The 13,877-nt window shown below is 44.0% G+C and overlaps 1 protein-coding gene and 1 long non-coding RNA gene across 2 annotated transcripts in view; one reads left to right on the forward strand and one right to left on the reverse strand.

The window, feature by feature from the left end:
* PPM1H (protein phosphatase, Mg2+/Mn2+ dependent 1H) overlaps positions 1-13,877 on the forward strand; it is a 227,762-nt gene that overhangs the window by 209,355 nt on the left and 4,530 nt on the right. The window contains exon 9 of the mRNA XM_032493111.1: positions 793-944. Coding sequence (XP_032349002.1) covers positions 793-944 — 152 coding nt within the window. The remainder of the gene's footprint in view (positions 1-792; positions 945-13,877) is intronic.
* The window catches only part of LOC116667623, a 70,640-nt gene that overhangs the window by 10,485 nt on the left and 46,278 nt on the right, over positions 1-13,877 (reverse strand). The window lies entirely within an intron of this gene.

Below are 13,877 nucleotides of genomic sequence, written 5' to 3' on the forward strand. Positions count from 1 at the left end.
GTAGCTTTGCTAAGGTTACTTGGTTCTTTTCCAAGAGTTGAGGTGGGTGTTGAAATATCCAAGTCATTCCAGGTACCAGAGACGAGCAAAGAAAGTTTGCTGAGACACACTTTGGAAATTGAGACCTGGCATGTGTCCTCTGTAATTTAGGCTAGATTGAGGCTCCTCAAACCTGAGTGTAGCATCAGAGTCCTGTCCTAACCTGGGATGAGTCCAGCCCCAGGGGCCTCAGAGCAGATAAGCCAAAAGGTGGCAAGTGAGTACATTAAATAAAGTGTGTCTCCTTCACCCAAGACCAGTACATGCAGAGCAGCTACTGTGGATCCTTATCTCCCCCACAGACTGAGAGCTCAGAAGGAGGGAAATCTGCTGTTCATCCTTATTCTTAGAGCACCTGGCACAGAGTAGGCCCTTCAGACACATCTGTGGGATGGGTGTGCAACGGAAGGCAGGCTGCAAGCTCCGGCTGCAACACCAGCTCCCGCTCAATCTTTTGTAAGTCATTGCTCAGCCACATCTCAGGCATTGCACTTCAGGTTTATTTCTTCCTTGTCGACTGTTAATCTTTTGGGCTCATTCACAGTTGTGTTTGGGGCCCCTTATGTCTGTATAGCAGGTCTCCAAAGGAGGTACCTCTGGCCACAAAGCTCACTGCATCACCAAGTGCCTTACAGTGCGAAGCTAAAAACCACTGGGCTGGGCAGGAAGAGAGAAGAGAACTCAGGAGCCAGTCCGTCAGGAGGGATCACGTGCTCCCACCTTCTTAAGCAGGGGTATTCCTGTTCTTTTCAGGTAAGAATCTACGATCTCTCCAAATATGAGCATGGAGCCGATGACGTGCTGATCTTGGCCACTGATGGACTCTGGGATGTTTTATCAAATGAAGAAGTGGCAGAAGCCATCACTCAGTTTCTTCCTAACTGTGATCCAGATGACCCTCACAGGTTTGTGCATTTCTAGGATTGTGGGGTTGTTCCTCAAGCAGTCTTCCACGCTGGGGATGAAGTAAATGGTAATCGTGCAATTTTCATCATTCACGAGCTGCTGGGGACGGTTTAGTAACCAAACTGCAAAAGGGACTACCTTTCTTATGAGGGGTATTTTCACAGCCAAATGAAAATCCGTATTAAGTTAAACCTAGATACAAAGGGTACAGAATTTGATTTGTGAGATATTTCAACAGGCTGTCTTCCTCACACTGTTACTTCCTATCCTGCGAGGTGGGAATGATCCCATTTGTGATGCTCCTAAGAGTGATAGCAAATGCTTCCAGTATTGATTCCCCTCTGCTGGGAAACTTTCTTTGGGAAACATTGGGAAAGGGGAGAAAGACTGTAGTAGGGATTCATTCCAGCATGACGGCAAGGTAACTATCCTGAATAACCCTCACTGACTCAGAAATATCCAGCCCCTCTAGAGAAAGGCAGCTGCCACTTAGAACACAGGGACATAAGTCCCCCTGAGTAAAACCAGCAGAAGCAAAGGATAGCAGAGTTCGACTTGTAAATACTTCATTACTGGATATTAGCCAAAAATATAAATAAATATTTTAACATGTTTCAGAAATGTTTTTAAAAGCTTTGAAAATACGTATAAGGACAAGAGACTATAAAATGACTGCACAGACTTTTTAAATTAGGGAATGAAATTTCTGGAGATGAAAAAATATAAAAGTAGGAACTAAAAAGTCAGCGAATTAAACAGATTGAGGCAGTTGAAGAAATACACTGGTGCACTGAAAAAGTAATCTAAATAATCCAAAATATGCTCAGAGAGACAAAGAGAGGGAAAATATGAAATGAGACTGAGACTAGGAGGACGACCTAAGATACTGTAAAAATAATTGTATAAAAGGAGATGTTACAGAAGATGGGAAGAAAAAGAACAAGCTCCAGTCCAGAATTGTTGAATGATAGTAAACTTCAGATCCAGAAAGCCCAACAGATCTCAAGCAGAAGAAATAAAAAGTTGTAAGTAGAGATTCAATAATTAAACTGAAGAACTCGAAACAAACAAAAAACATACTAGAAGAAGCCAGAAAGAAAGACAAAATAGACACATGAGAATTTAGACTGATAGCTGACTTTTTAAAAACAACCATAGGAGCCAAGATAATGGGGTTTCACCTTCCTCACTTCTCATATATTTTCCTGCAATAAATATATGAAAAAAACACTCAACTTCAACAGTCAGAGAAGTACAAATAATTAAAAACCTGTAGAACAACTGCAGATGGATTTGTGAATTTGTAGCAGGACTCTGAAGACAGCTCAGCATATGCACATCCTATACCCAGAAGCTCCACTCCTAAGTCTGTTCCCTGGAGCAGTGGTTCTAAAAGTGTGGTCACTGGGTCGGTCACATGGGATCAGCATCATCTGAAAACTCATTAGAAATACAAATTCTCAGGCCCCACCCCAAGATCTACCAAACAAAACTCCAGTGGTAGGACCCAGGGATTTGTGTTTTAACAAACAACCCAGGTGATTCTGATGCTGTTATAATTCAAGTCATACAAAAAGATATGCACACAATTGTTTTTATTATAAAAACTGGAAGCAACCTACATATCCAGCCAGAGGATGGATTAAACAAAGAATAGAGTATGTCACAGCCCCCAAATGGAATGAACCAAAGCTGTGCTCTTCAGCAGGAAAGAATCTTAATAACACAATGTTGAGTTTAATAAGCAAGTCATAGAAGAATGCACATATTATGATTCTATTTATAGAAAGTAGAAAACTAACATTTGACTATGACATATGATATAGATAATAAAATTAAAACGAAAAAGCAGGACAATTAACCTGAAATTCAGGATAATTGTTACCTTGGGAGTAGAGGTGGCAGAGGGGGATATGTGCTTGAGAAGGGGCCCACGATGAGCTGCTAAGATATTTACTGGTAATGTTCTGTTCCTTTAGTTACGTAGCAGGTACGTGATTGTTCACATTATTTTTCAGCTTTCATCTGTTACGTGTATTGGTTTGTATGTCAGCTGTGAGGCACGGTAGTCTAGTGGTTGATGGCATGGATCTAGTTACACTGCTTGAGGTTAAATCTTGGTTCTGTCCCTTCTAGACTTTGTGACCTTGGGGAAGTTTCTTAACCTCTTAGTGCCTCAGATTCCTCATCTGTAAGATGGGGATTCCAGTAGTCCTAACCTCCTGCATGTTTGTAAGTGGAGCACCTGGGATGCAGAAGCACTACTGGGTATTTGTGATTGTTATTCTATGTTTGTTGCTATTTTTATGTTTCATATATTTCATAACAACCAAAAAAAGTCCCTTCAGGAAAAACTTAAAGCTACTTATTCTTTCTAGAATTGTTTGGTGTAATTTGGCTCAGGTGCAGAGGAATGGATGGTACTGTAAACAATAAGATTCTTTTATTTGAATTTGAATGAATTTTTTTCCTGTTGAGCTATTAGTTTTAATCTGTGTTTTATATCCTGCTTGTTAGCAACATTCTCATGTTGATTTTCTGTACTGTATCATTTGCATAAAGCTTTGCAAAGCCAGCAGACAAGTACGAGTGAAAAGGAACCCCAGTGCTTTTTTTTTTTTTAATCTCTCCAAGCTGGCTTGGTTTTGCTTACCAGCCCCTGTCTCTCCATGGCAACAAGTCTGCCCTCCAAGGGTGGGTAACCTATGGGCAGTGCTGTCGCTGGGCAGGCGCATGCCAGGTCAGAGCGGGTTCCTAGGTTCCTGAAACCTGTTACCTGCAGCGGCAGGGCTTACGGGGATCTCCATGGAACAGAAGGGCAGGAAAGAAAAAGGTTTTGAATTTGCCTTGCAGGGAAGATGGCAAACCAAAGCCTAAGAAGAATCCTGTATCCGAGAGATGAATGAGTGAAGGGGAAAGTTTTAAGATGGGCACAGTTTTGTTGCTAAGAGATGGAATATCCAGCTGGAGAGAGGGAAAAATTCTGGTTGGTTTTTGAAATCTTGAGGCCTTATGTGGGGGGGGGTTCCTTCTTTGCCAAATGAATCCCACTTAGATTGATTATCACGGAAATATTGAGGACCTATTTTACAAGCCTGCTAGACACTGGGGAAGAATCTGTGAAGAAAACAGACCACGTCCCTGCCTTCTTGGAGTTTAAAATTTAGAGGTTACGGAAGCATACAGAAGTTACAATATGGATGATTAAGTAGACAGTACAAGGGACAGCCAAGAAAGCTTCCCTCCAGAGGGGACATCTAAACTTAAACCTGAGGAATAAATGCGTGTGCACCAGGCAGTGCGGGCTGGGGAGGCATCAGTGGGGGAGAACGTGCTGCCTTCGAGGAGCCCAGCAGTCAGTGTGGCTGGCTGGGCTTCCAGTGGGCTAGTGTCAGCGGATGACGTGTGAGATAAATGGGTCCGCTCACATCGGACCTTAAGCCCTCACAAGATGAATAAACGCGAAGACTAGCTGGAGGACGGAGAGTCTGTGATAATGATACAGACTCTGTGTGCTTCCTTCATTCTGATTCATAATCAGAAAATAGTCTGTGCAATCTGATGATGAAAACGTGAGATGTGGACTGTTTCTCTACTCCTGGGCTCCTTAGTAATTTAAGCCATACTGGGAAATCAGAGAAACTTAATTTATTTGAAACTCACGACTTAGGAATTATGTAAAACGATGTCATTCCTGTGTGTGACGTGTTTGCACGTGTCTGCGTGTAACTGGGAAGGAGGGCGCCACACTCACGCCCAGGCCTAGTGTGTCTCCTTGGGAGGCCCGTGGAGAGTTCAACACCGAAGTCGTGGCAGTGGGTTCCCTGGCGGTGCCTCCTGACGGGGAGCTGTTCTGATCTTGTCATGCAGAAAAGAAACAGGAGTAAGAGTCATCCTAATACCTTTTAGCCTGAGGCATAACTTCTGTGATGACCTTTTAGCCTGAGGCATAACTTCTGTGATGACGAAAGCCCCGCCATCATCCCTGAGGCTCTGTGAGTTCCTCCCCAGCCGGAAGGATCCACTTCCCAGCTGTGGCCAGGACCACAGGTTTGCCCGCTGAACACGCGAGTCGGGGAGATGGAGGGGGCTGACCAGGCCAGATGACTGATAGAAACTGAGAAAGGGAAGGTGTGCCCCCCAGGGTGGGCTGCCTGGGGGAGACACAGGGCAACAAGGCGAGAAGAACAAAATGTGTCTTCATCTGACACTCTGAATGGGCCTGTTTTACCTGGAGTTTTGCTGAGTTTGCCCAGTTTTGTCCAGAAATTCAGGACAGGAGGAGGCAGGACTTTAGCCCTGGGACAGGACGTACTTTCAGGTTTTGCCACTTGATTATTTGGCTTTTGTTGATGGTACGGGTAGGTTTTTTCTTTTTCTTTTTCTTTTCCTCTTCGTGGCAGCCATTCTCGACAAATTGCTAGTATTGTTGTTCCCTGATGACGTCCTTCCCAATACGAGATTTAAAACAGCATCTCCCCCTCCAGGGTGCTTTGTGAGGGAAGAGGTGATTCGGAGAAAGATGATGCTTGTGAAATCCTGACCCTCACACCGTCCTCTCGGGCAGAGGTGGGGTTCAAATGAGCTGTAGGGCCTTCCTGCCCTCAGGGTGTCTTGTTAAGTCCTTTTGCTGTTTTGAACTGTCTTGACAAAGGAACCAGAAAATTAAAAGGAGGCTTTGTGGACAAGCCAGAATGTGAGTGCAATTGGGTCTTTTCTTTCTTTTATTTTCCTGAAGTGTAGCAGAGATGATGGTTCTGCACATGCTTTGTGGGGTCATGAAATGAACCACTGAAATATACCAAGCTAACACCCTGGAGTGGGGTGGACGGAATTCACGGAGGTTGGGCTGTACCACGTGTCGCTCTCTATACTGATTCCAGTAAGATTCTTTTCTGAGGCCTAAATATCCTGCAAAATTTAAATAGGGTCCTCAGAGAAAGGCCTGGAAGGGGTCTTCTGAGGCAAAAAGTCTCGGATTGACTATCCCCTCTGTAAGGCTGGAGGTTTAGTGGTAGGTCTCCTGGAAAGACTGTTCAAAATGGAGGCAAGTATGTAAACATGCAAAGAAGATGCTTAATAATTTGTTGGGAAGAAATAAACTGAATATTACTAAAGGAGGAAGGTGTGGGCAACGCTGAGTGGACCCCAGGCCAAGGAACAGTTAACCACATGTGAAGACATGGCAGGGAGTCGCATTCCAGATGCCCAGGAGAGGCTTGGCAAGGCTTCTTTTGCCCTCCCTTCATTTCCCAAAACCTGTCTTTGGAAACCTCGTCGTGGTAACTTGGACCTAACGACCCTCGGTCCCCCTGCCATGACTGGAGGGGCTTATCACGGGGCATTACGTCTAAGCGCCAACATCCTGGAAGCTCCACGGAGCTTCTCCCTAACCAGGGAGCCTTGACAGCCGGGCGTCAGTTGTCGTGCTCCGTACCCACGCTCTCCTCAGCTCGGATAACCGTGTGCCTTGCTAAGGAAGAGCTTGTCAGTGGAAAGTTACTAGTAAAACACCCACAGCACTGACAGCAGGAAACTAATGCGGGTCTGAAATGCTCGTTTGTATCACCTTGATAACATATATGAAACTCACTTTGGCAAAAGACAAAGGTTCTTTTTATGAAAACTTTCTGTGAGCTAGCTGAACTAATTTCTCCCTGTGCCGTGTGGTTTTGAAAAAGTATGCCTCAGATGCAAAAAGGAAGGGTTCGCCCCAGTCCCACCCTCATACCCATTACAGGTTTTAAGAACAAATGGGTGTTTTAGCTGGTGTTCCAAGACTAGATAAAATCTGCATTTTTGTTTCTTTTGCAATATTTAGCATATTCAGATCCACGGGAATGTGGAAGTCAGCCACCACCCTGCCCTTGGCAGCCTCAAACAGCCCACTGCCAGCCCCCTCTTTCCTTCCTTGGGGCCATTGGAGCAGAGCTGTGTGGCCACTTAGTTGGAACATGAGGGCATTTAAAGTGCTTGCCAGAGAGGATGGAGAAGAAAACTGTTATGCCCCCTCATATTGAAATGTTGCTCTTTGGGATTTGAACTAAAATGAACCTGCACCACTTAAGAAATCAGGGAGCTGGTGCCGGGGGCCGAGAGGTGGAGGACCCCTGGTGGGTGTTCTCACCTTCTCCAGGAGGGGTGATGAGCCCTTCTTATCTGTGGCCTTGTGCCTGCTGACTCCCAGTGGACACCGTGACAGTGTTGCAGACAGCAGCTGTCATTGTTCCAGTGTCTCTGCCTGAGTGAAGTCCCTGCACAGAACCTGCTGTGAGCATCTTCAGTGGCTTCACAGCCAGACAAGGGACACATGTTGCTCAGCTCCCAGCAGTGCGCCTAAGAGGTGCCTCCTCCCAGGACAAGTTGCCTGGTTCCCAGCAAGAGAGCCCCCTCCAAGCCACCCCCAGCTACCCGGTCACCATAGATCCCTGCCAAGGCTCCGAAGCTTGGGAGAGCGTTTCTGCCTCTTAAACGTAAGAGGCCTGCTCAGAATGCAAAGAGGATTCTCTCTCCTGTTCCCATCACTCTGTTACTGCCCCGCTCCGCTCCGCAGATGGAGTCTGTCTTTAATATGCAAATATTCGGAACCCATTAATTCCCCAGTTCCTGCCACCTACCCTCCCTCTTGTAAGACCCTGTCTGTACCATCCAAATGGCAAACAGAAGTTCCCACCCAGCTAGAACTGTTGGGAGACTCAGGCATGGTTACAGCCTAAGGCCTGAAACGGACTTATTTTGACATTCCAGTGCTGATTCAGCTGTGGTCTTGTGGAAACAGACTCTCTAAAAGCTGGATGACTTCTGGCAAGACTCTTGGAGGCAGGGAGAGAGGAAATGAAGTCAGAAACAGCATTTAGGGTAAATGAAGCCACATGCAGGGAGATTTCCTCATAAAGAGGAAAATGATGGCTAACGTGTACTGACCCCTGACCTACTGGGGGCCGCTGAATGCCTGAGGAAGAGTCTCCTTTATCTTGGCGCTTTGAGGCCTGCACTGTCCTTATCCCCAGTTCACAAGCAAGGAGGGGCTCCGAGAGGCTCAGGAGTTTCTCCAGGGCTCCCAGGGGGGCCCCGGGCAGCCCACGCCCACAGCCCGAGCGCTTCGCAGGCCCCGCCGCAGAGGCGCGAGAACTAGGACGCGCCCCACACGGCCGGGACCCCAGAGGCCACTGAGGAGTCATGCTCCTGTCTCCTTTCACCCTGACTTTGGTTTCGGTGGCTGTGGAAAGAGCCCGTGGCCCCTCCATGGTCCCTCAGCCCCTCTTCCTTTGCGGCTTTCCCTCCCTCCCCCTCGGCCCGAAGCAGCCCAGGGCTCGGCCTGTCAATACTGAAGGCTTCAGCCAGAGAAGAAAAACGGTCTCAAAATACAAAACTGGTCTCCCAGGGAGCCTCTTGGCTGGGAGAGGGCGAGTAACTTCACGGCCTCCGCCCTTCTGTGACGCGGTCTGACCCCCATTCTGAAGGAGGCCGTGGGTCCGGCCCGGCCCCTCCGCGGCCTCCGGGCCCCCTTCCCTGCCTGCCGCTGCAGCGCGCCCCTCTGCGCAACCCTCCTCCCCGCGTGTTCTGTGCTTGTGCTCTGTGCCGCCGCTCCCGGCGCCCCTCGGATGTGGCTCACGGACGAGCGCCCCGGTGTTCGGCCTCAGGTCTGAGCTCGGGGAGCGCTCCTGTTGCACTGCGACATGAGCAGTCTCGTCCACTGTCACCACCCCAGGCAGCCCTTGTCAGGTAGAAACTGGAGGAGGAAGAAACGGGAGAGAGGAGAAGCGGTTCTTTCCCTCCAGAGAAGACGTTTCTGCTTTTCTTCTGGCACCAGTCTTGATAGAAAGCAGCCTTACAAGTGGCTTCATGCCTGGGGCAAGCCGGCTCTTGACGGGGATGAGACGAAGTCTAAAGGGGCCCCCGGCCCGGCTGAGACTGGAGCTGGGGTAAAAGCCTTCTTGAACTGATCTGCATATGAGGAGGAGCTCCCTGCACGTGGCCTCATTTACCCGAAATGCTGTTTCTGGCTTCATTTCAATACTGGGTCTCCTGCAGCATGGAGACAGGAAACCGGTCCTAGGGTTCAGCTGCACTGTTCAGTTACTGATCAGCATCTCATCAGTGCCCCCCAGTTGTCCGCGCAGGCTGCTCTCTCACAGGGGGACGTCCCGTTCGCTAGGGAAGCCGGGCAGAGAGAAGTCCTGGGCAAGTGTTGGGGGCAGTGCTTCTCGCCTTCTCCCTCAGCTTCCTGCTCAGTCGGGCCGGCCTTCCTGAAGCACGTGTGTGCATGGATGAGTGAGAACCTGATGAAACTGAGGTTCTTCGAGGAGGGGGAACGGCTGGAAGGCCCACCACGCAGGGCAAGTGTGGGGTTAGACCTCACGCCACTCCTGTGGTATGGGGATCCTAAGCCAAGAAATTCACATAAAACGTGTTCTAGAACCGGAAGAACCTGTAGTGTGCCCCCCAGTCAAGGCAAATTTAGAAACCTTTGTAGATACCCTAGGGCCTATAACTAGAAATAACAGCCTTCCCTCTATCCCCCACAAAGAAAACCTAACAGAACAGATTGAGAGGAACCTTTAACATGCACAGGTAGGACCATACGGTAAGAAAAAGGAGATGTGGAAAAGAATCAAATGCAATGGTGAAATATGTCACTGAAATAAAGTCACTCCTTGAATGGATTGAATAGTAAACTGCTAAAGTATGAATTAGTGAACTAAAAGATACTACTGAGAGATTTAAAAAAAAAAAAACAGGGAAGAAGTTAAAATGTGGAAGGTAAAATGAGAAAGACCTAATAGGAGAAAATATAAAAGTATGTAGAAAAAATAAAAAATAGAGGCAAGGCAATATTCAAGAAGTTCATGGTTGAGAATTTTTGCAGAACCAGAAATAATCTTCTCAGTCTGAAGGAGTGAAACTAATTTCCAAATAAATAAAAAGAAATCATTGTTACATCTTGGAGGAAGTTCATACCATCAACAGTAACAATTTAATAAGTGATTGATGAGGAAATACAGTGTCTTATTAAAAAAATGAAATAGGACACACTTCTCAGCGAGAGAAGTCAGAAAAGATGGAATATTATCTCCAAACTGCTAATGGAAAACAAAGGTCAATTTAGAATTCTGTACCCAAGAAAGCTGTGATCCAAGATTAAAGGCAAAACCAAACATTTTTGTGGCCCCAAAACTTGGTGAGTTTATCCCTCAAAGACCATTGTTAAAAGAATTACTTTAAAAAAAAAAGTACTAAATATGTACTTCAACAGTAGGAAATCAAACCCAGAAGGAAGGAATGGACTTCAAAAGGCAAAGAAGTTAGTAAGTTGGTTTATTTACATTTAATATAGATTATAAATTATAATAATGACTAATAGGGACTTAAAAATAAGGTGAAATTAAAATACTAGGCAATTACATGAAAGATGAAAGAAGGCATTCTAAGATCCTTTTATTTTCCAGAGGACACAATACTGATTAACTTATATATTAAAAGCTTAAACTGCTGAAAGAGGAGAAATAATCACTTCTAAACCAGTAGAGGGAGGAAAAAGGGATTAAGAAAGCAATCAACCTGACAGAAAGCAAGAACAAAGGAAAGAAAAGCATAGTAAGTAGAAAATACAAATAAATTTTATGTGTATGCATGTGTGAATGATGGCAAAAATAAATTCAGAATAGCAGTTTTTACAATAAACAGATTTAATGTGTATCTTAATAACGACAGAGATTAGATTTTATTTTTACTAGCCATCTACCAATAACGAAATACACTTAAATGAATAGAGTTTAGAAGTCCCACACTGCCTTGTGGATTTTATCACTGGTGAATATCAGGGTGTGAAGGTAGCATTGAAAATGGGTATTACTTGCCTAAGAGACTGGGAGCAGCATTCATTAAGGATCATGGATGGGGAAGTCCCACCTTGGAAGTGAAAATAAATTTACATTTATTGACTGTCCCTGAGTTTTAATTGGGGACTACCAGGAAAAGTAAGAAGAACTTGTACCACTTGTCATGGAAGGTCAGACATTGGAGAACTTGAAGTGTATATAGTGGTGTGGAACCCCCTGCCCCGGCCCCACACCACTGCCAAAAAAAAAAAAGGGGGAATTCAAGAAGAAAAGGCAGGAGATGCCAAGGATAAAGAAGATGGTCCACAGTGTAGCATTTGTGCTGGAGAAAGGCTGAGCAGAATGAGTATGGAGAAGAAGCTTTAGGTCAAGGTGTAGGAGGCCAGATTAGTTGAGTACTGGGCTTACTGGTAAGAGATTCAGGAAGAAAAATGGAAGTAAGAAATTGAGGAAGCAAGAAAGGAGTTCTCTCAGGGAGTTCAGCATCTACGAAAGAGAGAATGGATGGTAAACAGAAATGCAGGCTTAGGGAAGCTATCTTCGAATAGACAATAACCATTTTTAAGAATAAAACCTTACTCTTCCAGAGCCCTTGGGTTTCCTGGGTAACCTTCTTTTCTGCGTGACCTAATGCTGCTTTTTAAAATACCAAAGCTAAAGGAAAAAAAAAAAAAACACCAAAGCTAATTTTGACGATTTTTTTTTTCGATACCCAAAGCCACCAGTAATAGCAGTATCAGGTGGTCTCTTGCCTTTAACTATGGACAATACTCCTATGTGATTCAGATAAAACAAGGTAGGCATTGTTTTGATTTTAACTTTTTTTTATTGAAGTATAGTTGATTTACAATATTGTGTTAGTTTCAGGTGTGCAGCAAAATGATTCAGTTAAATATATTTTCCAGATTCCTTTTCATTATAGGTTATTGCAAGATACTGAATATGAGTCCCTGTGCTCTACAGTAGGACCTTGTTGTTTATCTATTTTCTATATATAGTGTGTATCTGTTAATCCCAAACTCCTAATTTATCCCTTCCCCTCCTTTCCCCTTTGGCAACCATAAGTTTGTTTTCTCTACCTGTGAATCTATTTCTGTTTTGTAGATTTCATTTGTATCATTTTTTTAGGTTTCACATATAAGCAATATCATATAATAATTTACCTTTCTCTGACTGGCTTACTTCACTTAATAAGATAATCTTTAGGTCCATCCATGTTGCTGCAAATGGTACTATTTCATTCTTTTTTAATGGCTGAGTAATATTCTATTACAGATATATTCCATATCATCTTTATCCATTCATCTGTTGATGGACTGTTAGGTTGCTTCCATGTCTTGGCTATTGTAAATACTGCTGCTATGAATACTGGGGTTCATGTATCTTTTCAAAGTAGAGTTTTCATCCTTTCCCAGGAGTAGAAATTGCTGGATCATATGGTACCTCTATTTTTAGTTTTTCAAAGAACTGCCATACTGTTTTCCTGCATGTCTGGACCAATTTACATTCCTATCAACAGTGTACAAGGGTTTCCTTTTGTCCACACCCTCTCCAGCATTTATTATTTGTAGACATTTTGATGATGGCCATTCTGACTTGTGTGAGGTGGTACCTCATTATATGTTTGATTTGCATTTCCTTAATAATTAGAGATGTTGAGCATCTTTTCATATGCCAGTTGGCCATCTGTATGTCTTCTTTGGAGAAATGTCTATTTAGGTCTTCTGCCCATTTTTTGATTTTTTTTTTTTTTTATATTGAGTTGTATGAGCTGTTTGTGTATTTTGGAAATTAACCCCTTCATTTAACCTTGTTTTCACCTCTTAGTCGTCCCATGACTGCGGGACCTGTTGAAGCCTATAGACTGATCTGCTTCTAGAGTTGCCACAGAGACCAGTCTTGAGTTCTTTTTATCTGTTTTTTAATATCTTTGAGTAACTTCTGTTTGCTGTCAGCCACCTTTTCTCATAACTTGCTATAATTTTGTCTGGTCTGCTCTTGAGCTGGGGTAAGGTGTGTTCAGCCCTAACAGATGAATCTATGAATTCACTGCCTCAGCCAGCTTTCTGAACGTTAAAGGCTAAGGTCCAGACCCTGATCATTCACCAGGATAATAAATGTCACCGGATATTGCTGGTAGCCTTTCCCTATGAAGTTATATCTCAGACATACATTTTTAAAATTTTTTTATTGAAGTGTAGTTGATTTTACAATGTTTTAGTTTCAAGTGTACAGCAAAGTGATTCAATGATACATATGTATATTCTTTTTCAGAGTCTTTTCTGTTATAGGTTATTACAAGATATTGAATATAGTTCCCTGTGCTATACAGTAGGACTTTGTTGTTTACTTTATTTACGGTAGTTTGTATCTGCAAATCCCAAACTCCTAATTTATCCCTACCACACCCACCCCCCACCCTTTCCCCCTTTGGTAACCGTAAGTTTGTTTTCTATGTCTGTGAGTCTGTGTTTTGTAAATAAGTTCATTTGTATCTTTTTTTAGTTTCCACATATAAGTTATATGATATTTGTCTTTCTCTTTCCTGATTTACTTCACTTAGTATGATAATCTCTAAGTCCATCCATGTTGCTGCAAACGGCATTATTTCATTATTTTTTATGGCTGAGTAGTATTCCATTGTATATTCCACAACTGCTTTATCCAGTCATCTGTTGATGGACATTTAGGTTGCTTCCGTGTCTTGACTATTGTAAATAGTGCTGCTATGAACATTGGGGTGCATGTATCTTTTTGAATTAGAGTTTCCTCTGGATATATGCCCAGGAGTGAGATTGCTGGATCATATGGTAAGTCTATTTTTAGTTTCTTAAGGAATCTCCATGCTTTTCCACAGTGCTTTCTACAATTTACATTCCCACCAATAGTGCAGGAGAGTGAGGAGGTTATTTAATGTATCTTGTCCATCTACCACCTAAACAGTAATTTCACGTTAGGCATCTCACATTTTGGGAAAAGATGGCCTAGACCTTTTGCCAATTTGAAGGTCTTTGAAAAGTGTTTACACAGTTGTTGTAAATTCTCTTTCCCAGCCTCTCCCAACCCCAGATGCTGCCTGATGCCACCCTG

This window comes from Camelus ferus, chromosome 12 (assembly GCF_009834535.1).
Source record: "Camelus ferus isolate YT-003-E chromosome 12, BCGSAC_Cfer_1.0, whole genome shotgun sequence".
Classification (NCBI taxonomy): domain Eukaryota; kingdom Metazoa; phylum Chordata; class Mammalia; order Artiodactyla; family Camelidae; genus Camelus; species Camelus ferus.